Raw genomic sequence first — 24,065 nt, 5'->3', positions numbered from 1 at the left:
CCAGGAGGCCACGCCCACTTTTCCCGAAGCGCGCGCGCCGAAGGCGCGCGCATAGGGGTTGGGGGGCGCTTTTACATTTTCTCGCTCAGGGTGCTAGTATGCCTGGAGCCGGCCCTGAGTCATACTGTTATAGGTTATTATTAGGTATAAGTTTACTTAATATACAGATAATGAGATTTTTTTACCTGGAAATCTATCCCAAACAGTTCTGAAAAGTGTTACTGTTTGGTTTACATTTCCTCAGTCACTGTAAAGAGCACTGCTAGTATATTCTAGGCATGGTTATAGAGAACCGTTTATCTGGAAAAAATGATGTGCAGTTCCAAGCATTTGGGTTCATTGATTCCATACCTGTCTCTGACTTTTCTTTTTTTTACTTTTTATTTTATTGACTGAAAATGTAAAATAGAAATACCAAAAGATGAGCATTAATTGTACCATGCAATCTAAACGTTTGACAAAGACATGAAATAATAAATGACCTATTAATGAAGATTATAACATCCCTGCGTTGTGTCTGAAGGTATGACAGCGATGGATGGTGTCCACCCCTGCCTGTGCAGACATACTTACACCAAGGCTCGGATGACGAGCTGGAGGAAGATGATGATCGAGTGCCCACACCACCAGTACGTGGGGTGGCGTCTTCTCCTGCTATCTCTTTTGGACAACAGTCTACAGCAACACTGACCCCATCCCCAAGGGAGGAGATGCAACCCATGCTCCAGGCTCACCTGGACGAGCTGACGAGGGCATACCAATTTGACATTGCAAAACAAGCCTGGTAAGTATCCAAATGGAATCTTTTTGGAAACCTAATGCACTTTTAAATATTTATATATTTTTTTTTTAAGAAAAAAGGAAATTTCCTTCTATAGTCGAAAACTCAAGAAAATGATCAGTCTGTTTTGCAAAGTATTTACTGCTGCACCTTTGTATAATGCCCACATGAACCATCCGGTTCTTATATGTGTGTAGAAATCTGGCTCTGATACTAGCCAGTGCCTCCCCAGCCACTGACCTCACCGCACCTCACTGGTTATAAGAGGCACCTGTGTAGGGAGCTGCATTTGGCTCCCTAAATAAAAAGATGACATATACAGAAATATACCTGCCACATGGGGTTCCCATTATATTACTGACCAGGAGCTGTATACTCCCTAGCATTGTATACGGGTGTGGTTCATCAAATCGACAGTATCTAGGTCGACAATGTTTAGGTCGACCACTGTAGGTCGACAGTCACTAGGTCGACATGGATGGAAGGTCGACAGGGTTTCTAGGTCGACATGTGCTAGGTCGACAGGTCTAAAGGTCGACATGAGGATTTTTTTTTTTGTGTCGCTTTCTTCGTAGAGTGACCGGGATCCCAAATTAGTGCACTGCGTCCCCTTGCATGGTGCCTTCGCTTCGCTCGGCACAGATTGCCGTTCCAATCGTAGTCCACGTGGATCGTTAAGTATGAAAAAATTAAAAAAAAGAAAAAAAAATTTAAAAACTCATGTCGACCTTTAGACCTGTCGACCTAGCACATGTCGACCTAGAAACCCTGTCGACCTTCCATCCATGTCGACCTAGTGACTGTCGACCTACAGTGGTCGACCTAAACATTGTCGACCTAGATACTGTCGATCTTCAGACCGGATCCCTTGTATACACCAACAGGTACAGAGTTCAGACCAATGAGGTTTGTTTGAAAATTCTACATGTTAAGAGATTTAGCTGTGTACCGGGGAAACCTATCAGCGTACAGTTGGAATAAGTTTGTTGGGTTGACCCTATTTAGGTCGACACTCGTTAGGTCGACCACTGTTGGTCGACAGGTACTAGGTCGACACCTGAAAAAAGTCAACATGGTCGTCAGGTCGACATAGAAAAGGTCAATATGGACAAAGGTCGACATGATTTTGTTTTGGGGGGGTTGTGTCGTTTTCTTCGTAAAGTGACCGGAAACCCCAACCAGTGCATCCTGCTTCCCTCGCCATGCTTCGGGCAAGGTGCCTCGCTCCACTACCACTGCACTCGGCACAGGTTACTATTCTCAATCGTAGTCCACGTGGATCGTAGAGTATGAAAATGTTAAAAGAATTTGTGAAAAACTCTTGTTGACCTTCTGATGTGTCAACCTTTGCCACGTCGACCTAATGGACATGTCAACCTTTTCTAGGTGTCAACCTAATGCATGTCGACCAATAGAGGTCGACATAATTACTGTCGATCTCAGTGAAGTTGACCTTAGGACTGTATCATGGCCCTCATTCCGAGTTGATCGCTCGCTAGCTGCTATTATCAGCATTGCACACGCTAGGCCGCCGCCCTCTGGGAGTGTATATTACCTTAGCAGAAGTGCGAACGAAATATTAGCAGAACTGCTACTAAATAATTCCTTGCAGTTTCTGAGTAGCTCCAGACCTACTCCTAGATTGCGATCACCTCAGTCCGTTTAGTTCCTGATTTGATGTCACAAACACGCCCAGCGTTCGGCCAGCCACTCCCCGTTTCTCCAGCCACTCCTGCATTTTTACCTGGCACGCCTGCGTTTTTTAGCACACTCCCTGAAAAGGCTCAGTTACCTCCCAGAAACGCCCCTTTCCTGTCAATCACTCACCGATCAGCAGAGCGACTGAAAAGCGCCGCAAAGACAACAGCAAAACTGCTAATTTTTTAGTTAAATAACTAAGCGCATGCGCGCTGCGTACCATGCACATGCGCAGTTAGCAACAAATCGCAGCATAGCGAAAATCGGCAACGAGCAAACAACTCGGAATGACCACCCATGTACAGTTTTATTGTCCATTTTGGTACAAAACTTTAGGAAGCCCGGTCTTAAATAACTGCACTGTGGCCCTCATTCCGAGTTGTTCGCTCGTTCTTTTTCATCGCATCGCAGCGATTTTCCGCAAACTGCGCATGCGCAATGTTCGCACTGCGACTGCGCCAAGTAAATTTGCTAAGAAGTTTGGTATTTTACTCATGGCATTACAAGGTTTTTTCTTCGTTCTGGTGATCGTTGTGTGATTGACAGGAAGTGGGTGTTTCTGGGCGGAAACTGGCCATTTTATGGGAGTGTGTGAAAAAACGCTGCCGTTTCTGGGAAAAACGCGGGAGTGGCTGAAGAAACGGGGGAGTGTCTGGGCGAACGCTGGGTGTGTTTGTGACATCAAACCAGGAACGACAAGCACTGAACTGATCGCACTGGAAGAGTAAGTCTCGAGCTACTCAGAAACTGCACAGAAAAATCTTTTCGCAATATTGCGAATGCTTCGTTCGCAATTCTGCTAAGCTAAGATACACTCCCAGAGGGCGGCGGCTTAGCGTGTGTAATGCTGCGAAAAGCGGCTAGCAAGCGAACAACTCGGAATGAGGGACTGTGTTCCTATCTCATGTCATCTTTTGCAGCTTAATAGTTTCATTAACCAAATTTATACATGCATGGTTTTTTATTATCATAAATAATTTTGTTTGAAGGGCAGATCAATGAAGGTGACTACTGTATAATTTGATTTATTATATAGAGATACATATACTGAAATTGTTATTAGACTTACAAATCATGGGAATTTGTTGCAATTAAATGGATAATTTATATATATATGTCAAAAAATTGAACCAATAAATCAGGCAGTCAGGTCAAAATACCCTCCTCACTTGTCTGCGATATAGATGGGAGGAAAGGAGTGTTGGCTCAGAATGTAGCTATATTATGGATCATCTGACTGGGATAATTAAAGAGACACTATCATCAAAATATTTTTGTGCTGAATACATTTTTTTCAATAGTGTCTCTAAAAGAGTCCTGTGCAGCAGTCATGTCTTACCTGGTGATAACTTTTGCTCCCTTCACTGACTCATGATGAGTACAGCACAAATCAAGTGTCTATTAGTATTAGAACATGTAGGAAGAAAATGGTGTTAATGAGAAATGTAAGCAAAACTTTTATTAGCACCAGTCGGTGCTGGTCATATGCAGAGTGCACAATTCAAGCTAGCAGTAACTTTGGCCCTCAGCGTTTGCTTCTATTTGTCCCTCATTTTCCGCTGGTACTTATATAGTGTTTGTGAAGCAGGTGGTAACACTTGTGGAGGAAAAGGAGTTTGCAGGGGGATGATTTGGACATAGGGAATAAAATAGAAATACAGAACACCCCCCCCCCCCCCCCCCCCCGTCTCTAATTAAAACAAAGTAACCAGCACTGGTAGAATATTCTAGTTTTGGTTGATATACTTGAATGGGGATGTAGTTATGTGACCAGTGGTCAGGAGAGCACCGGTCACAATACTGACGCCTACATCCCGCCGCCTCAAAATCCCGACAGTCTGCACGCCGACTAACATTGGATGTTCCCACTCGTGGAAACCTGCTCGTCACCGAGCCCGCAGCGTGGCGAGCGCAGTAAGCCCGCAAGGGGCTTTATTGAACTTGCCCCGCCTTGCTAGCGTTCTAATCCCTCGGGATCCCGGCGTCGGTATGGTGACCGCCGGGATCCCAAGCGCCGGTCACTCATACCCAACCACTTGAATTGGGTCCTGATGCTCGCTGTCCCTCTGTTCTAGTGATATAAATACAACTGGAAATACCAATGTTATGCTGCAATTTTGCATAGGTTTACGTTCACATTTGGGGCCCAAAATTGTTTTGTGCTATAATAGAGGCCTTTGGTACATATTGGTTCCCTGAAAGGTGTACAGATAAGGTTTCAGGACAATGGATCACCTAACAGTAAAGAAAAAACTGGTGCGCTTGGTTAAACTGTATTCATATAAGCGTGGAGAGAGATAAAGTGGATAGAGATCAAGTACCAATCAGGCCCTGTCTGTCATTTTACAGGATGGAAGGGGGGGGGGGGGGTCTATGCACTAAGCCTAGGAAAGAGATAAAGTGAATGGAGATAAAGGGTCTATTCATAAAACAGTGAAAAGAGTGGAGAAGTGAGCCTGTGGAGAACTTGCCCATGGCAACCAATCAGCTGCTCCGTACAATTATATAGTATGCAAATTATAAATGTTACTTCAATGCTGATTGGTTGCTATGGGCAACTTCTCCACTGACTCAATTCTCCACAGTTTTAATTGCTTCATGAATAGACCCCAAAGTACCAAACAACCAGTTCCTAACTGTCATTATTTAAACCCAGCCTGTAACATGTGCTAGGAGCTGATTGGCTGGTACTTAATCTCCGCCCACTTTATCTCTCTCCAAGGCTTAGTACATAGACCCCTGTGTTTGAAAAAATGACTGTTAGAAGCTAATTTGTTGATACTTTCTCTCTCTCACTTTATCTGTCTCCAAGCTTTGATAAATCTCCCACTTAGTTTCAAACCTTTGAATAGAGCTGGTATGATCTATAACTACTGATAAAGGATATAATAGAGAAAATAGGGAGCATAGATTCAACTAAAATGGGAAGTCAGTGTCTATTTTCCCCCATTAAGATAACACACATATAAAACATATGCCCTTATTTATCAATGAGTGATAAATTTCACTGTGAGTGATAAATTGCTCCAGCCAACCAGCACCTGTAATTTTTCAAACACAGCCTGTGACATGGAAGTTAAGAGCTGATTGGCTTGTGCAAATTTATCACTCACAATGAAATTTATCACTCATTGATAAATAAGGGCAATAGCACCAACACCTGCAGAAAAAAATAATCTAAGACTTCAACCAGCACAACAATAATATATATCCCTGATGCAGATATAGTCACGTATGCCGCAGGTGAATATTTAGGACTTGTTTTATTATTCCGATAATGAAAGTACTCTTCATTATTACACGGGCAGTAAGAAAAGTTTGCTGCTTCAATATTAGTAAATAATTGAATCATGGCCTCACAATTGAATAATACATAAAACAAAATCCATTTCCTTATAAATATATAACAGCATCATTCTGCCCAGCTAATTTACATGCTCCTGATAATTGGTTACATTGGTCATGTAGAGATGCACTCTTCTGTTGCATTCATTTTTAAACATTGTTTTATTCCTCCCCTTGTAGGCATTTACAGAGCAATAACCAAGCGCCATTAGCTCCGGTACCTCCGATGGGATACGTGTCAGGAGCATTTATATCAGACCTGGAAAAAGATCTACAAGATACCGGAGAAGAAGATAATGAAGATGAAATGACCAGGCCACTCCGAGGCTTAGAACATACGCCAGGTTCTAGCATGGATAATCTGGACAGCTCTGTGACAGGTACTTATATGAATGTGTGTCTGTCTGCAGCTCTGTTTTCTATCTCGTTACTTTGGCGTTCTTAGAGTGTGTTATTACACGTGCCACTTTCCCGTTCTTTGCTATCTTTGCCGTTCAGGGAATCATAGTTTGCATTTCATTTAAAACATCAAGTTAAACTCGGTTTTTGAAAATATGTTTGATTTGCTGCAAGAAAAAGACAAGAACCTTCATGCATTTCAAAAAAAGAAATGTTAAGACTTAAAAGAAATCTTTCATCAGTAGATAATTCTACAGGGAAGGCAAGTCTGTGACATGCCATTCAGAAACTTCACACAGGAAACTTAGAAATAGTTTTCATTTTTAATTAGGAAATAATCTTATTCTCTTTGTTAAATGATCAGACAGACATGTCTGTGCTTACACTTATCATGTCATTTTATTTTATTCACATCAAATTTAGGGTAGTTTTAGAAAAGGGTGACTAATGTCTAATAAGATGTTTTCCACAGCTTACAAAGCCTATAACACTATCAATATTATTTCAATACTGTAGATGCATTTTACATCTATGCTCGATTATTACTGCCTTACAAGCTACATCATATATGCGAAGTCTAGTATAAATAGGGCTGTGTGCTGAATTTTTGAGAGTTTATGGGAGTGAGCATTGCACCCTCGATGAATGCACGTAGATGTACAAAGCAACAAATTGTGGCATTAAGCAGCGGTGGAGGGGGGGGGAGGGGGGGTGATCAAGCAAAACTCCCTGTGCACTTTCCACCTCCCCGCTGGGATTTCCGTGACAGGAGCTTAGAAAGGTAAGTGGTTATAGTATATACTATAATTGCTCAACCCTTGCTGCCAATACCGATCTGGGTGTGGAGTAGGCAGTTTTCATTCCTCAATCGTTTCACTCAGTGGTTCAATCCAGACAATCCCTCATTTTAAGGCTAATCATGTAGCAATTAGATCATGTGACATTTATGGTTTACCAAAGTGAGCAGTAATGAATGCTGTTGGGTTGTTTATGCCCTAAGAAACATCTTTCCCATACTCTCAGGGTTCCACCATTTTTCTAACAGCCCCAGACAAAAGGTGGGTGGGGCTTGAGTAGAAGGACCATTCATAACTGCTGCTATCTCAATTTGATTCTCTGGATAGGTGTTCTAATGTACAGTAGGTTAGCAGTCTCTGTATACAAATAGTATGTGGGTCTTCCCTAGCTGGATGATGTAGGATAGCAGAATAGTATACCTTGTAATCCTGAGGTTTGAAAGCAGCACAGCGTGGGTGATGTAGTAGACACTAGAGCACCCAATAAATGCCTAGCTGCAGAGCCAGACCCTGGCAGCCATTGTTCATACTACTATGGTCTTGAGTTTTATTCAGTTAGATAAAAAAAATGAGGATGATTGAGCAAATCCAACTTCTTGGGAAATCACAATTCTAGTCTATGATCCGAAAAAGAGCCGTATTGAGGAGAGATGTGCAGAATGTAACCACAAAACTCATACATTAAGAAACTGAGAACTAATGCAGAGTACCATCTTTATAAAACAGTCCGCTGCATTGTCGCCAGTTACTGTTACTAAGGCAGCTCTTTATTCTCTTCCACTACTATTCTTCCTGTAACAATTGGGTGGAGGTTCCACCCTTGTAATCCGTATCAGAGGCCACTGTGTGTGCGACCATGCAGAGTACAGTAGATATGTGCCATGTACTGTGCTATGGACTAGAGATGTGCTTGAAGGAATAAAATTATCGGATGGCAATATCATTCCCATCATGGGAGGTGTGAATAAATCCCTTCTTCAAATTCCTGTTCTAGGGTCTCTCCTTGTTTACACTGTGGGGATAGACCCTTAAGCTGGGGCCACACATAGCGGACAAGCAAGCGGGTCCCGTTCAGCAGCACCCGCTTGACCGCAAGGAGACTGCACATGGGCGCCCAGCGTGCATGCTGCATTTGGGCCGGATGACAGGACGGCGGGATTTCAATGAGAACACATACGTACAGATGGAGCCTCGCTCATCTAGGCGTCTTTGTTGCACCTAGGTGCACCAAGGTTTATTAGCATAAGTCTTTCATCTATTGTCCTCAGCTGCAATACAATACAGAGAACAATACAGCAGGGGAATAAGTCACTACCGCAGGGGATTAAGTCCGACAGCACTGGCTCAGTTAATTCTATTAAAGGGATAGATGAGCAGGGCTCCATCTGTACATTTGGCTGTGTGGTCCATTGAAATCCTGTGTGTCACTGGCCGGATCCTGTTCTGCGTGATCCTGCAGAACAGGATCCGTGTGCACACAAACCTCCCTCCCGGCTATGTGTGGCCCCAGCCTTAGAGAAATGCCATGCATTGGAGGTTGTAAGATTTATGCCAACCCATATACTGTATATACATTTTTAATACTTCCAGAGCCATTTGTTGTCAATTGTCTAATAACTGTAATCATTTATTTGTACCTAATTTTTTTAGCACATTTCCCTTTAACGTTCCAGAATGAGAAATATAAGATACTTACCATCTGTGTCTGCCCTCCATATTCACTGCCCAATCTAAGGAAAGCTTTAGCTTCCTCTATGCCATGTGGATGCCTGTTGCTGTGTACCAAAAGATTTGCAAGCTGGCTTCTATTAAATGAACCATACCTGTATACAGTATACTATATATATATATTTATATATATATATATATATATATATATATATACATATATATACATACATACTGAATATGCATAGTTCCATTTCCTTGTATGCAAGGAAGTTGAATATATCCTTGTATAGTCTCAGAATAAATTTATTTTTTCATAAAACAAATATAATGCATTCATAGACATAACACCCTGTCTATCTTGAATTGTTAGATACAGCATCACGGAGACTGTATCTAATAGTTGCCTGATTATGCTGAAATCCAACAGCATGCTTTCTCCATGGATGATCCTCTCTGTAGGGGATGTAGTTGTGTGACCGGTGGTCAGGAGACCGTCAATCACAATACCGACGCCAGGATCCCGCCCCCTAACAATCGCGATAATCGGCATGCCGACTAACTCTGAAACCTTTACTCTTCTTATAGCTTCTCATATGTACTCGGCAGTAAAGTAGAGACTTTAAAGCAGAACTCTTGGGTTATGTGGAGGAATCACCCTCCTTCCTGATCCCCTCAGTAGAGCCCTGGGAACTGCATGTTGAGTAAGAGTCCAATAATTGTGAATAAGAATTGGGCGTGTGGGAGGCATGGTGACATGATTTGCATCATGCTTTGTAACTCAACACTTGGTCCAGTAACATCGCTGGGCAGGATCCAGGAGGATGGTCTGCTCTCCTGGATGTCCAGGAGATCTCCCTGTATTTTAGTTGTCTTCCAGACATTTTGGGAGAGTACTCAAGTATGCCTTAAAAAGTCCACTGATTGTTTGTTTTGAGAACAACTTTATTTCCTCCCTTTCTTATTAATCTTATCCTTCTTCTAACTAGTACAGAACAAACTGCATAATTTGCCAGATTATTGCTGATATATTTCCAGTGGCAAACGCAGGATTTGCATGGGGGGGGTTTCCAGAACTGGATGGAGCCAATCACGGCGGTGGGGACTGAGGTGACCCAGTATATGCTGGGTCCGTAAAACTAGCGTGTCATTGTGTGTGTGTGTATATATATATATATATATATATATATATATATATATATATATACATATCTACACATATATATACTGTATATATATATATATATATATATATACACACACATACATATACACATATACATAGCATATTAAACATGAATACATATATATATATATATATATACACATACAGTACACGTATATATACACATGTATATATATCATATGTGTGTGTGTGTTTATATGTATGTATGTATATACATGTGTATATATGTATGCACATGGATATATATGTACTATAATTAAAATAAAGTAAACTTTTATTGCATTTACAAGTGCCACCAGGAAGACAGCAGGCTGCAGAGGACACTAGACAGCCATTAATAATACTCATGCAGCTAAAAAAAAAAAATTCAATCTCAGATTGCATTTTCAAACTCGTATTACATTTCTTTATTTGTTTTAGAAACTAATAATGTTTGTGGTATATTCATGGCTATGGTTTTCATTCGTTTCTTGGCAGATATTATTTTCCATTAATTACCAGGTTACGACCATAATTTGCTGCATTTAAAATGTTTAATGTGAAGATGTAAATAATAATTGAAAACTTCAGAATATTACTACTCAGATTAGCTACAGAATTGACATACTCTTAAAGGGGTGTGGTATGCAAGGTCGACCACACTTTGGTCGACAGTGTCTAGGTCGAGCACTATTGGTCGACAATAACTAGGTCGACATGGTTTCTAGGTCGACAAGGACTCTAGGTCGACATGTATTAGGTCGACATGAGTTTTTGCCCTTTTTTTGGTGTTGTTTTCTCCGTACAGTGACCGGGATCCCCAATTAGTGCACTGTGTCCCCTCACGTTCGGGCAAGGTGCCTCGCTGCACTCGGCACAGGTTACCGTTCCCAATTGTAGTCCACATGGGGGGTGATTCCAAGTTGATCGCAGCAGGAATTTTGTTAGCAGTTGGGCAAAACCATGTGCACTGCAATGGAGGCAGATATAACATGTGCAGAGAGAGTTAGATTTGGGTGGGTTATTTTGTTTCTGTGCAGGGTAAATACTGGCTGCTTTATTTTTACACTGCAATTTAGATTGCAGATTGAACACACCACACCCAAATCTAACTCTCTCTGCACATGTTAAATCTGCCTCCCCTGCAGTGCACATGGTTTTGCCCAACTGCTAACAAAATTCCTGCTGCAATCAACTTGGAATTACCCCCATGGATCGTAAAGTTCAAAAAAATTAATAAAAAAAACCCCAAAACCTCATGTCGACCTTTTGTCATGTCGACCTAGAACATATCGACCTAGAGTCCCTGTCGACCTAGAAACCATATCTACCTACTAACTGTTGACCAATAGTGGACGACCTGGACAGTGTCAACCTAAGTATTGTCGACCTAGAGACTGGATACCCTCTGAAAGAATATGCTTCTCTGTTCAAGAATCAAAACTCAGGGAAGGTTGTGGGATAAACTTAGCTGTGATTAATGCAGGAAAATTTTATAACATGGATGACTAATTGGAAAGAGGTATGACAGAGTACACTTACACAATACATAGAGACTATACAATGATAGTTTAAGATACAGAACCACCTACTGTCTCTCTCAGGTAGACTCCCCCAAATAGTACTCAGCCTGCAGCTGTTGCTGTACTCCAACACTCCTTCACTACATATGAGTCGTAGTTCATTAAACATTCGTTCAGTGTTTCACTGTTACGCTCATTGGCCTTCAGATAATCTGGAGTCTATTAGCTGTTCAGTTAGGGATCAGTTATTCCTTTCAACTATCCCATTTTGCTCTGGTTTGTATGGAACTGTGTTTTGATGCTCTAAATCTTCTAGTACTAAGAAGTTATTTTATATTCTGTAAATTATCCCTCATTATTACATCAAAATGTAAACTGATTTAGATAAAATGATCTAATCGTCATTGTTTTGTGGGGGAGATTAACAAAGCTTTTAGAGCGATAAAGTGGAGAGAGATAAAGGGGTAGATTTATCAAAGCTTGGAGAGAGATAACGTGGAAGAGATAAAGTATCAACCTACAATTTTTCAAAGACTTCAAAGACTGTAACATGACAGAAGCTATTTGGTTGGTACTTTGGGGGTAATTCTGAGTTGATCGCAGCAGGATTTTTGTTAGCAGTTGGGCAAAACCATGTGCACTGCAGGGGAGGCAGATATAACATGTGCAGAGATAGTTAGATTTGGGTGGGTTATTTTGTTTCTGTGCAGGGTAAATACTGGCTGCTTTATTTTACACTGCAATTTAGATTGTACACACCATACCCAAATCTAACTCTCTCTGCACATGTTATATCTGCCTCCCCTGCAGTGCACATGGTTTTGCCCAACTGCTAACAAAGATCCTGCTGCGATCAACTCAGAATTACCCCCTTTATTTGAACGCACTTTATCTCTCTGCAAGCTTTGATAAATCTCCCCAAGAGTCCTGTAATTTGGCAACACTTTGTCCTTCATTAGATAAGTGACTGCATATCTTTTGGCTTTATCTCTTGTGTAACAATTGTTGCTGGACAAGCTGATAGCATGACATAATTTGACAAGGCCCACTTTTACAGTTCCCGTATGCTTTCCATGCATCTGTGCAATATGAATGCAATTACAGTATCATGACTTGGCTTCACCTGTTGTGGAGTGGAGATAATTGAGGACCTCAGTGGACCTTTTTTTTTCTGAAGAATGATCATTGGAAGCTACATCATTGCATATTGCTGCACATGGTTTATGGACAAGGACCTTGGCCCTCATTCCGAGTTGTTCGCTCGGTAAAAATCTTCGCATCGCAGCGATTTTCCGCTTAATGCGCATGCGCAATGTCCGCACTGCGACTGCGCCAAGTAAATTTGCTATGCAGTTAGGAATTTTACTCACGGCTTTTTCATCGGTCTGGCGATCGTAATGTGATTGACAGGAAATGGGTGTTACTGGGCGGAAACAGGCCGTTTTATGGGCGTGTGGGAAAAAACGCTACCGTTTCCGGAAAAAACGCAGGAGTGGCTGGAGAAACGGGGGAGTGTCTGGGCGAACGCTGGGGGTGTTTGTGACGTCAAACCAGGAACGACAAGCACTGAACTGATCGCAGATGCCGAGTAAGTCTGAAGCTACTCAGAAACTGCTACGAGGTGTGTAATCGCAATATTGCGAATACATCGTTCGCAATTTTAAGATGCTAAGATTCACTCCCAGTAGGCGGCGGCTTAGCATGAGCAAATCTGCTAAAATCCGCTTGCGAGCTAACAACTCGGAATGAGGGCCTTTATTCAGTAAGGATTGCAGTTTCTGCTAAAAAAAACAGTTGCTGCGAACAAATAGTTGCCACCTAGAAATAGAGAAAAAACATTGCAATGGGGGTCATTCCGACCCGTTCGCACGCAGCGGTTCTGCGCTGCGAACGGGTCGGGACTGCGGCTGCATGGCGCACGCGCGTTGTTGCCTGGTGACGGTCATCATCTGGCAGCGACGACGCTACTGCAGAAGTGATCGCAGCGGCAATCGCATGAAGACTGACAGGCGGGAGGCGTCCCGGGGCGTTAACTGACCGTTTTCAAGGCGTGGTGAGGCGAACGCAGGCGGATCCAGGCATTTGGAGGATGGATGTCTGACGTCAATCCCTGGACCTTCGTCGCTGGATCCGTCGCACAGGGGGGATAATTCTGAGTTGATCGCAGCAGCAAGTTTGTTAGCAATTGGGAAAAACCATGTGCACTGCAGGGGGGGGGGGGGGCAGATATAACATTTACAGAGAGAGTTAGATTTGGGTGGGTTATTTTGTTTCTGTGCAGGGTAAATAATGGCTGCTTTATATTTACACTGCAATTTAGATTTCAGTTTGAACACACCCCACCCAAATCTAACTCTCTCTGCACATGTTACATCTGCCCCACCTGCAGTGCACATGGTTTTGCCCAACTGCTAAAAAAAATTGCTGCTGCGATCAACTCAGAATTAGGCCCTGGGTAAGTAACTCTTACCCTGGTCTTGTTTTGCAGGAAACTTTTTTTAGCATTGCAGGGCTGCACAAGCAATCGCAGCCCTGCTATGCTAAAATACACTACCCCATAGGCGGCGTCAAGTTGATCGCACGAGCAGCAAAAAGTTGCTACGTGCAATCAACTCGGAATGAGGGCCAATATGCGGCTAATCACAAAACCATACGCAATTCCCGGAACATCGATAATTTTTCCTATCTGCGCTAGCAAGGTCCTCCACAATTCTTGCAACACAAGAGGCTGGAAGTGGTCATCGCTGATGCCAGAGACCCTCCTTAAAAATGCCTGGGCATGCCTGTGTTTTTTCAGACACACCCAGAAAATGGCGGGTTTCCGGCCAGAAACGCCGGCTCCCTGTCAGTCAAACAGCGTTTGCATTGTGATCACAATGTCTATGCATTTTCTGTTGCTATTATTACTCACGCATGCGCAGGCGTTCGGTAATCGCAAGTTTTGCAATCCTTACTGAATAAGGCCCTGCATATCATCTCATATACTTTGTGTTTTTGAAGTGGATTTGTGTATTTGGATATCTATGTAATTGGAACTTGACTGAACCCAGGTACCAGTTGAAATGTTTTGTTATATTGCTATTTAGAGAATATTTTGTGGTCCTTCCTTTCACTGGTGGCTGCATAAGTGACTGCTGCGTCTTGGGACTCTTAAGCTCTTTTTAATTTATTGGAAATAATTTGTGTGTTCATCCTCTTTAGCTATGGTTATATTTTTTTGCATTTAAGGCATGGTCTTGTTTGCTAATTGAGTGCTTTTTATAAGGGCCATTCTGGTGACACTATCCATGTTGTGACCCATAGTTTTCACAAAATCTAGTGTTATTCCAGCTTGTTTTTAATATATGGACAATATGTTACAGGTGGACGGTGGACTGCAAAGACGTATAGCTACCATGTGGTTACAATGTATGGCTACCATGTGCTTACACTCAACGGCTTCACTAGGGGGGTGCGGACCACATCCCCTGTCACCATTACAGTGGGTGACACCAAAATGCTGGTCCCTCCTTAGTGACACAGTGATGGGTGCTGCTTTGTGACATTATCAGTCAGCGCCCCGCTCCTGAGAATGAGGAGGAACCGGCAGAGCAGGCAGAGCCTTCGGGGGCAGCAAAGCATCTCTAGGAATGCAGGGCACACCCCCATAGGGATGTAAATGGGGGTTTCCCACAAGGCTACGCCCCCTTCCCATGAGGCCATGCACCCTTTTCGACCCTGATGCCGCCACTGCTTACACCCATTGATCTGACGTATGCTTACTGTCTCTGGCTATCCATTTATATGCTTTGGCATGTGCTTCCACAGTAAATTTACCAAGATGGGAGTTCTATTTAAGATGGGATGTTGCCCATAGCAACCAATCAGATTCTACTTCTCATTTATCTAGCACCCTCTAGAATATAATACCTGGAATATGATTGGTTGTTATGGGCAACATCCCATCTTAAATAAAACTCCCATCTTAGTAAATTTACCCCCTTGCTTCCACTCACTAGCCTTAAACAGAATTGTAGAACTTAGCAGTCAATTACCAGACTGAGGATCATGAATGAGGCCATTAACACATTCTACAGGAAGAGTTCACTTTGCTTAGTGGGAGTATGTCATCAATACTGATAAGAGGTACTGTAGCAAAACAAAATGAACTCAGACATGTTCACTGACAAGGAAATCCCCATCAGACACTTATGACGTCAGAGAGGTCAGTCAGACATACTGTTATCATACTTATTAATCTGCAGAAATGTAGGTTGCAAAACCACATGGGAAATTAAATAAAAAATAAAAAAAAACCCTCACAACTGAAAGAAGAAAAATGCAATAAATACATTTTAGATGTCATTCTTTGGCTGTTAATATCTCAATTAATTTAGTCAATATAGTTACATAATTGTTTTATTCTTTGAGCAATGGAAGAGATTGCATTTATTAAGGAAAACGTGATTTGTGAATCAAGTGTGTGTCTTGAAACTGAAGAACTGATATTTTTTGGAATCTCATAAAAATGGTAATGCAACAATTAGCCAAGTCACATTCTAAAACACAGACTTTTGTGTAATGGATCCAGTAATACACATTAATCAGCAGAAGATGGGTTTAGCATAAAAAGACATGTAAATGAATTGATGACTGACCATAAATTAATTTTAGATGTTCTAGGAAGACACTGCTAGATGCCACTTTATCCTAGCAGTTTATTGCTCAGTAACATTTCAGCAACTACTTAATGTTCTGTGTGCATTTCTTTTCAACAGCTTAAATGTCTTGATACATATTTCAAAGCATACAAAGCCCAAAGTACAAACCATGTAAACAAAAATAAATATTTCAAAATGGCATAAATTAAATTTTCAACACATATTTAAAAATACATTTATTTCCCAACAGTTTGCATAGGAATATATAAATTGCACAAATCAGTTGGTATAGCTCATATGTTACAAAGCATATACTGTAAGAAGTATAGAAGTTTAGCCGCTGATAAATATTTGGTCATGCTCTATAATTTTATGTAGGTAAAGCATAATGTTGTGTTGCTCATCATAAATATAAAGGGATATATTCACTAATTGTTGATTTCTATAGATTTTTTTTTTACCATCAATCTTAGTCGATGTTTGATTTTCAGGGCTTAACCAAACATTTCATAAGATTTAAAAATGAATATATATACCATGTTATAAAAAAAATATGTTAGTAAATGTGTTTTAGTCCTGAAACCCAACATCGATTTATATCAATTTTCATCAATAAATATCTATGTAAATCAACCTTTAGTAAATATATCCTACTAGGTGATTCATCGCGCCCCACGGGCGCTCTTCACACCGTCGTAAGGGGCTACGCCCCCTTAACCCTTGCACGCCCTTGTGGTGTGCAATATTTGTATTATATGGAGTATTATCTCCAATAATAATTGTGTGAGTGGTTAAATATTGCACGGACAAAGGGCCTGCGATAGTTAAGGGACCGTTGCCCCTTGCAACGGCGTGAACAGCGCACGCAGGGCCTGATAAATCACCTAGTAGGAGCTGTGGTTGGGGGAGTGGCGGGTGCGGAGGAGACGGGGAGAGGTGGTTGCGGGGGTGCCGCAGGTGGGGGAGGGGCAGGTGTGGTGGTGTGGCGGGTGGGGGAGGGGTGGGTGCGGGGGTGCTGCGGGTGGGGGTCCGGAGCCACCACGGGTGGTGGAGGGGTGTGTGTGGAGGTGCCGCGGATGGGGCCCGGAGCTACTGCGAGTAGGGGAGGGGTGGGTAATGCTTCTGGAATAATGCTCCTGGAAGCAGCTAAGCTGCTGTCCTCCCTTTGGCAGTGGCTCTCCCGGAGACTTGCACAGCAGCAAAGCAGCCCTTCACTATTGTTAGTGCCGCTGTCCCAACGAGCCGCATTACATGGAAGAAGATGCACTCAATAAACTACAGCTCCCAGTAGGCCTTAGCGCCGGAATGCTTTGGCGCTAAGGGCTGCTGGGAGGTGTAGTTTATTTAGTGCGTCTACTTCCCTGCAATGCAGCGCGTTGGGACACCGGCGCTAACAATAGTGACTGGCTGACAGAACTGACTGACTGGCTGAATCAATGTAAAAGGTGAGAGTGCTGTGCAGTGTCAGTGACACTGCACACCCACTACACTGCACAGCACTGTCACCTTTTACATTGATTCAGCATCCAGACATTACCCTCCACGATATCACCCACTCTATCCGTTACATTAGCCATCTGGGCTTCCAGGCCGGAAGCCCAGGTGCTGTGTTGCGGAGTCAGGGCCTCTGGGGATATGAGCGTGGCGTGGAGGCACTTCTGTGACATCACGCGCAGAGCAGGCTCCGGGGCTCAGAGAGTATGCGGCGCAGGGAGGGCTATGAAAGCCTTCCGCTGCGCCGCTTTCATATACATCTATGCTGGTGTCCGCAGCAGCTTTTGTTCCACCTGCGCCGCGGCTAGGGAGTGGGGATTGTTGATGCCGGAGGGGGCAGGCGGACTGGCAGCAGGACATAGGGTGTCATTCAGACACATTCGCACGCTGCTGTTTATCGTATCTGTGCAAACAGATCAGTTCTGCGCAAGTACGGCGGCCGCAATGCACAGGCGCGTAGTTGCCCAGCTGCGGGTGGGGGTCCGGCGCTGCGCAATGACTAGAAAAATGAAGAAAGCGATCACTGCCGCGATCGCAAGAAGATTGACAGAAGAAAGGCGTTCCGGGGCTTCAACTGACCGTTTTCTGGGAGTGGTGCGGTGAACGCAGGCGTGTCCAGGTATTTGCAGGGCGGGTGTCTGACGTCAGTTCCAGGACAGGCTGAAGACATCACAGCGGGTAAGTAACTCCAGAAACGGCACAAAATGTTTTTGCATTGCTCGGCTGCACAAGGGTTCGCAGCCTTGCTATGCAAAAAAACCCTCCCCCATAGGCGGCGTCTAGTTGATCGCACGGGCAGCAAAAAGTTGCTACGTGTGATCAACTCAGAATGACCCCCATAGGACGCTGCAGTAAAAGGATTTCTCTGACGTCCTAGTGGATGCTGGGGACTCCGTCAGGACCATGGGGATTAGCGGCTCCGCAGGAGACAGGGCACAAAAATAAAGCTTTAGGATCAGGTGGTGTGCACTGGCTCCTCCCCCTATGACCCTCCTCCAAGCCTCAGTTAGGTTTTTGTGCCCGTCCGAGCAGGGTGCAATCTAGGTGGCTCTCCTAAAGAGCTGCTTAGAAAAAGTTTTTAGGTTTTTTATTTTCAGTGAGTCCTGCTGGCAACAGGCTCACTGCATCGAGGGACTTAGGGGAGAGAAGTGAACTCACCTGCGTGCAGGATGGATTGGCTTCTTAGGCTACTGGACACCATTAGCTCCAGAGGGAGTCGGAACACAGGTCTCACCCTGGGGTTCGTCCCGGAGCCGCGCCGCCGACCCCCCTTGCAGATGCCGAAGATGGAAGAGGTCCAGAAGCAGGCGGCAGAAGACTTTTCAGTCTTCCTGAGGTAGCGCACAGCACTGCAGCTGTGCGCCATTGTTGTCAGCACACTTCACACAGCGGTCACGGAGGGTGCAGGGCGCTGGGGGGGCGCCCTGGGCAGCAATGTATAATACCTTTTTATGGCTAAAAATACATCACATATAGCCCTTGAGGCTATATGGATGTATTTAACCCCTGCCAGATCTCACAAACTCCGGAGAAGAGCCCGCCGAAATAGGGGGCGGGGCTTATTCTCCTCAGCGCACAGCGCCATTTTCCTGCTCAGCTCCGCTGTGAGGAAGGCTCCCAGGACTCTCCCCTGCACTGCACTACAGAAACAGGGTAAAACAGAGAGGGGGGGCACTTTTTTTGGCGATATTACTATATTTAAGCTGCTATAAGGATACAACACTTATATAGGGTTGTTCCCATATATATTATAGCGCTTGGGTGTGTGCTGGCAAACTCTCCCTCTGTCTCCCCAAAGGGCTAGTGGGGTCCTGTCTTCAATAGAGCATTCCCTGTGTGTCTGCTGTGTGTCGGTACGTGTGTGTCGACATGTATGAGGACGATGTTGGTGTGGAGGCAGAGCAATTGCCGGTAATGGTGATGTCACCCCCTAGGGAGTCGACACCGGAATGGATGGCTTTGTTTATGGAATTACGTGATAATGTCAGCACATTACAAAAATCAGTTGACGACATGAGACGGCCGTCAAACCAGTTAGTACCTGCCCAGGCGTCTCAAACACCGTCAGGGGCTGTAAAACGCCCTTTACCTCAGTCGGTCGATACAGACCCAGACACGGACACTGAATCTAGTGTCGACGGTGAAGAAACAAACGTATTTTCCAGTAGGGCCACACGTTATATGATCACGGCAATGAAGGAGGCTTTGCATATCTCTGATACTACAAGTACCACAAAAAGGGGTATTATGTGGGGGGTAAAAAAACTACCTGTAGTTTTTCCTGAATCAGAGGAATTGAATGATGTATGTGATGAAGCGTGGGTTAACCCTGATAGAAAAGGGCTAATTTCAAAAAAGTTATTGGCATTATACCCTTTCCCGCCAGAGGTTAGGGCGCGCTGGGAAACACCCCCTAAGGTGGATAAGGCGCTCACACGCTTATCAAAACAAGTGGCGTTACCGTCTCCTGATACGGCCGCCCTCAAGGATCCAGCTGATAGGAGGCTGGAAACTACCCTAAAAAGTATATACACACATACTGGTGTTATACTGCGACCAGCCATCGCCTCAGCCTGGATGTGCAGTGCTGGGGTGGTCTGGTCGGATTCCCTGACTGAAAATATTGATACCCTGGATAGGGACAGTATTTTACAGACTTTAGAGCAATTAAAGGATGCTTTTCTTTATATGCGAGATGCTCAGAGGGATATTTGCACTCTGGCATCGAGAGTAAGTGCGATGTCCATATCTGCCAGAAGAAGTTTATGGACACGACAGTGGTCAGGTGATGCGGATTCCAAACGGCATATGGAAGTATTGCCGTATAAAGGGGAGGAATTATTTGGCGTCGGTCTATCGGATCTGGTGGCCACGGCAACGGCCGGGAAATCCACCTTTTTACCTCAGACCCCCTCCCAACAGAAAAAGACACCGTCTTTTCAGCCGCAGTCCTTTCGGTCCTATAAGAACAAGCGGGCAAAAGGACAGTCATATCTGCCCCGAGGCAGTGGAAAGGGTAAGAGAGGGCAGCAAGCAGCTCCTTTCCAGGAACAGAAGCCCTCCGCGGTTCTGCAAAGCCCTCAGCATGACGCTGGGGCTTTACAAGCGGACTCAGGAACGGTGGGGGGTCGACTCAAGAATTTCAGCGCGCAGTGGGCTTGCTCACAGGTGGACCCCTGGATCCTGCAGGTAGTATCTCAGGGTTACAGGTTGGAATTCGAGAAGTCTCCCCCTCGCCAGTTCCTAAAGTCTGCTTTGCCAACGTCTCCCTCAGACAGGGCGACGGTATTGGAAGCCATTCACAAGCTGTTTTCTCAGCAGGTGATAGTCAAGGTACCCCTCCTACAACAGGGAAAGGGGTATTACTCCACGCTATTTGTGGTACCGAAGCCGGACGGCTCGGTAAGACCTATTCTAAATCTGAAATCTTTGAACCTGTACATACAAAAATTCAAGTTCAAGATGGAATCACTCAGAGCAGTGATAGCGAATCTGGAAGAAGGGGACTTTATGGTGTCCCTGGACATAAAAGATGCTTACCTGCATGTCCCAATTTGCCCTTTACATCAAGGGTACCTCAGGTTCGTGGTGCAAAACTGTCATTATCAGTTTCAGACGCTGCCGTTTGGATTGTCCACGGCACCTCGGGTCTTTACCAAGGTAATGGCCGAAATGATGATTCTTCTGCGAAGAAGAGGCGTATTAATTATCCCTTACTTGGACGATCTCCTGATAAGGGCAAGGTCCAGAGAACAGCTGGAGGACGGAGTAGCACTAACCCAAGTAGTGCTGCAACAACACGGGTGGATTCTGAATTTTCCAAAATCTCAGTTGACCCCGACAACACGTCTGCTGTTCCTGGGAATGATTCTGGACACGGTTCAGAAAAAGGTGTTTCTTCCGGAGGAGAAAGCCAAGGAGTTATCCGAACTTGTCAGGAACCTCCTAAAACCAGGAAAAGTGTCTGTGCATCAATGCACAAGAGTCCTGGGAAAGATGGTGGCTTCTTACGAAGCAATCCCATTCGGCAGATTCCACGCACGAACTTTTCAGTGGGATCTGCTGGACAAATGGTCCGGATCGCATCTGCAGATGCATCAGCGGATAACCTTATTGCCACGGACAAGGGTGTCTCTTCTGTGGTGGTTGCAGAGTGCTCATCTGTTAGAAGGCCGCAGATTCGGCATACAGGACTGGGTCCTGGTGACCACGGATGCCAGTCTGAGAGGCTGGGGAGCGGTCACACAGGGAAGAAACTTCCAGGGAGTATGGTCAAGCCTGGAGATGTCTCTTCACATAAATATACTGGAGCTAAGAGCGATTTACAATGCTCTAAGCCTGGCAAAACCCCTGCTTCAGGGTCAGCCGGTGTTGATCCAGTCGGACAACATCACGGCAGTCGCCCACGTAAACAGACAGGGCGGCACAAGAAGCAGGAGAGCAATGACAGAAGCTGCAAGGATTCTTCGCTGGGCGGAAGATCATGTGATAGCACTGTCAGCAGTGTTCATTCCGGGAGTGGACAACTGGGAAGCAGACTTCCTCAGCAGACACGATCTACACCCGGGAGAGTGGGGACTTCATCCAGAAGTCTTCCACATGATTGTGAACCGTTGGGAAAAACCAAAGGTGGATATGATGGCGTCTCGCCTCAACAAAAAACTGGACAGGTATTGCGCCAGGTCAAGAGACCCTCAGGCAATAGCTGTGGACGCTCTGGTAACACCGTGGGTGTTCCAGTCAGTGTATGTGTTTCCTCCTCTGCCTCTCATACCCAAAGTACTGAGAATTATACGGCAAAGGGGAGTAAGAACGATACTCGTGGCTCCGGATTGACCAAGAAGAACTTGGTACCCGGAACTTCAGGAGATGCTCATGGAAAATCCGTGGCCTCTACCTCTAAGGCGGGACCTGATTCAGCAGGGACCGTGTCTATTCCAAGACTTACCGCGGCTGCGTTTGACGGCGTGGCGGTTGAACGCCGAATTCTAAGGGAAAAAGGCATTCCGGAAGAGGTCATTCCTACACTGGTTAAAGCCAGGAAGGAGGTGACTGCACAACATTATCACCGCATTTGGAGAAAATATGTTGCGTGGTGTGAGGCCAGGAAGGTCCCCACGGAGGAATTTCAACTGGGTCGATTCCTGCATTTCCTACAAACAGGATTGTCTATGGGCCTCAAATTGGGGTCCATTAAGGTTCAAATTTCGGCCCTGTCGATTTTCTTCCAGAAAGAATTGGCTTCAGTTCCTGAAGTCCAGACTTTTGTTAAAGGAGTACTACATATACAGCCCCCGGTGGTGCCCCCTGTGGCTCCGTGGGACCTTAATGTAGTTTTGGATTTTCTCAAATCCCATTGGTTTGAGCCACTCAAATCGGTGGATTTGAAATATCTTACGTGGAAAGTAACCATGCTACTGGCCCTGGCTTCAGCCAGGAGAGTATCAGAATTGGCGGCTTTATCGTATAAAAGCCCATATCTGATTTTCCATTCGGACAGGGCAGAACTGCGGACGCATCCTCATTTTCTGCCTAAGGTGGTGTCAGCGTTTCATCTGAACCAGCCTATTGTGGTGCCTGCGGCTACTAGCGATTTGGAGGATTCCAAGTTGCTGGACGTTGTCCGGGCATTGAGAATATATATTTCAAGGACGGCTGGAGTCAGAAAATCTGACTCGCTGTTTATACTATATGCACCCAACAAGCTGGGTGCTCCTGCTTCTAAGCAGACGATTGCTCGTTGGATTTGTAGCACAATTCAACTTGCACATTCTGTGGCAGGCCTGCCACAGCCTAAATCTGTCAAGGCCCATTCCACAAGGAAGGTGGGCTCATCCTGGGCGGCTGCCCGAGGGGTCTCGGCATTGCAACTCTGCCGAGCAGCTACGTGGTCGGGGGAGAACACGTTTGTAAAATTTTACAAATTTGATACCCTGGCTAAAGAGGACCTGGAGTTCTCTCATTCGGTGCTGCAGAGTCATCCGCACTCTCCCGCCCGTTTGGGAGCTTTGGTATAATCCCCATGGTCCTGACGGAGAGTCCCCAGCATCCACTAGGACGTCAGAGAAAATAAGATTTTACTTACCGATAAATCTATTTCTCGTAGTCCGTAGTGGATGCTGGGCGCCCATCCCAAGTGCGGATTGTCTGCAATACTTGTACATAGTTATTGTTACAAAAAAATCGGGTTGTTATTGTTGTGAGCCGTCTGTTCAGAGGCTCCTACGTTTGTCATACTGTTAACTGGGTTCAGATCACAAGTTGTACGGTGTGATTGGTGTGGCTGGTATGAGTCTTACCCGGGATTCAAAATCCTTCCTTATTGTGTACGCTCGTCCGGGCACAGTATCCTAACTGAGGCTTGGAGGAGGGTCATAGGGGGAGGAGCCAGTGCACACCACCTGATCCTAAAGCTTTATTTTTGTGCCCTGTCTCCTGCGGAGCCGCTAATCCCCATGGTCCTGACGGAGTCCCCAGCATCCACTACGGACTACGAGAAATAGATTTATCGGTAAGTAAAATCTTATTTTTTTGTTTTCCCTATCTACATCGCAG

At 44.7% G+C, this 24,065-nt stretch overlaps 1 protein-coding gene across 14 annotated transcripts in view; it reads left to right on the top strand.

The window, feature by feature from the left end:
- Window positions 1–24,065, top strand: part of ROBO2 (roundabout guidance receptor 2) — a 1,589,073-nt gene that overhangs the window by 1,551,097 nt on the left and 13,911 nt on the right. For all 14 annotated transcript variants that reach the window (XM_063956330.1, XM_063956325.1, XM_063956332.1 and 11 more), the window contains 2 exons: window positions 524–784; window positions 6,005–6,204. In XM_063956330.1, the coding sequence (XP_063812400.1) occupies window positions 524–784; window positions 6,005–6,204 (461 nt within the window). The remainder of the gene's footprint in view (window positions 1–523; window positions 785–6,004; window positions 6,205–24,065) is intronic.

The sequence above is a fragment of the Pseudophryne corroboree genome, chromosome 2 (genome assembly GCF_028390025.1).
Source record: "Pseudophryne corroboree isolate aPseCor3 chromosome 2, aPseCor3.hap2, whole genome shotgun sequence".
In the NCBI taxonomy this organism is placed as follows: domain Eukaryota; kingdom Metazoa; phylum Chordata; class Amphibia; order Anura; family Myobatrachidae; genus Pseudophryne; species Pseudophryne corroboree.
The sequence above is the reverse complement of the archived record's forward strand: the minus strand, read 5'-3'. Positions and strand labels throughout refer to the sequence as shown.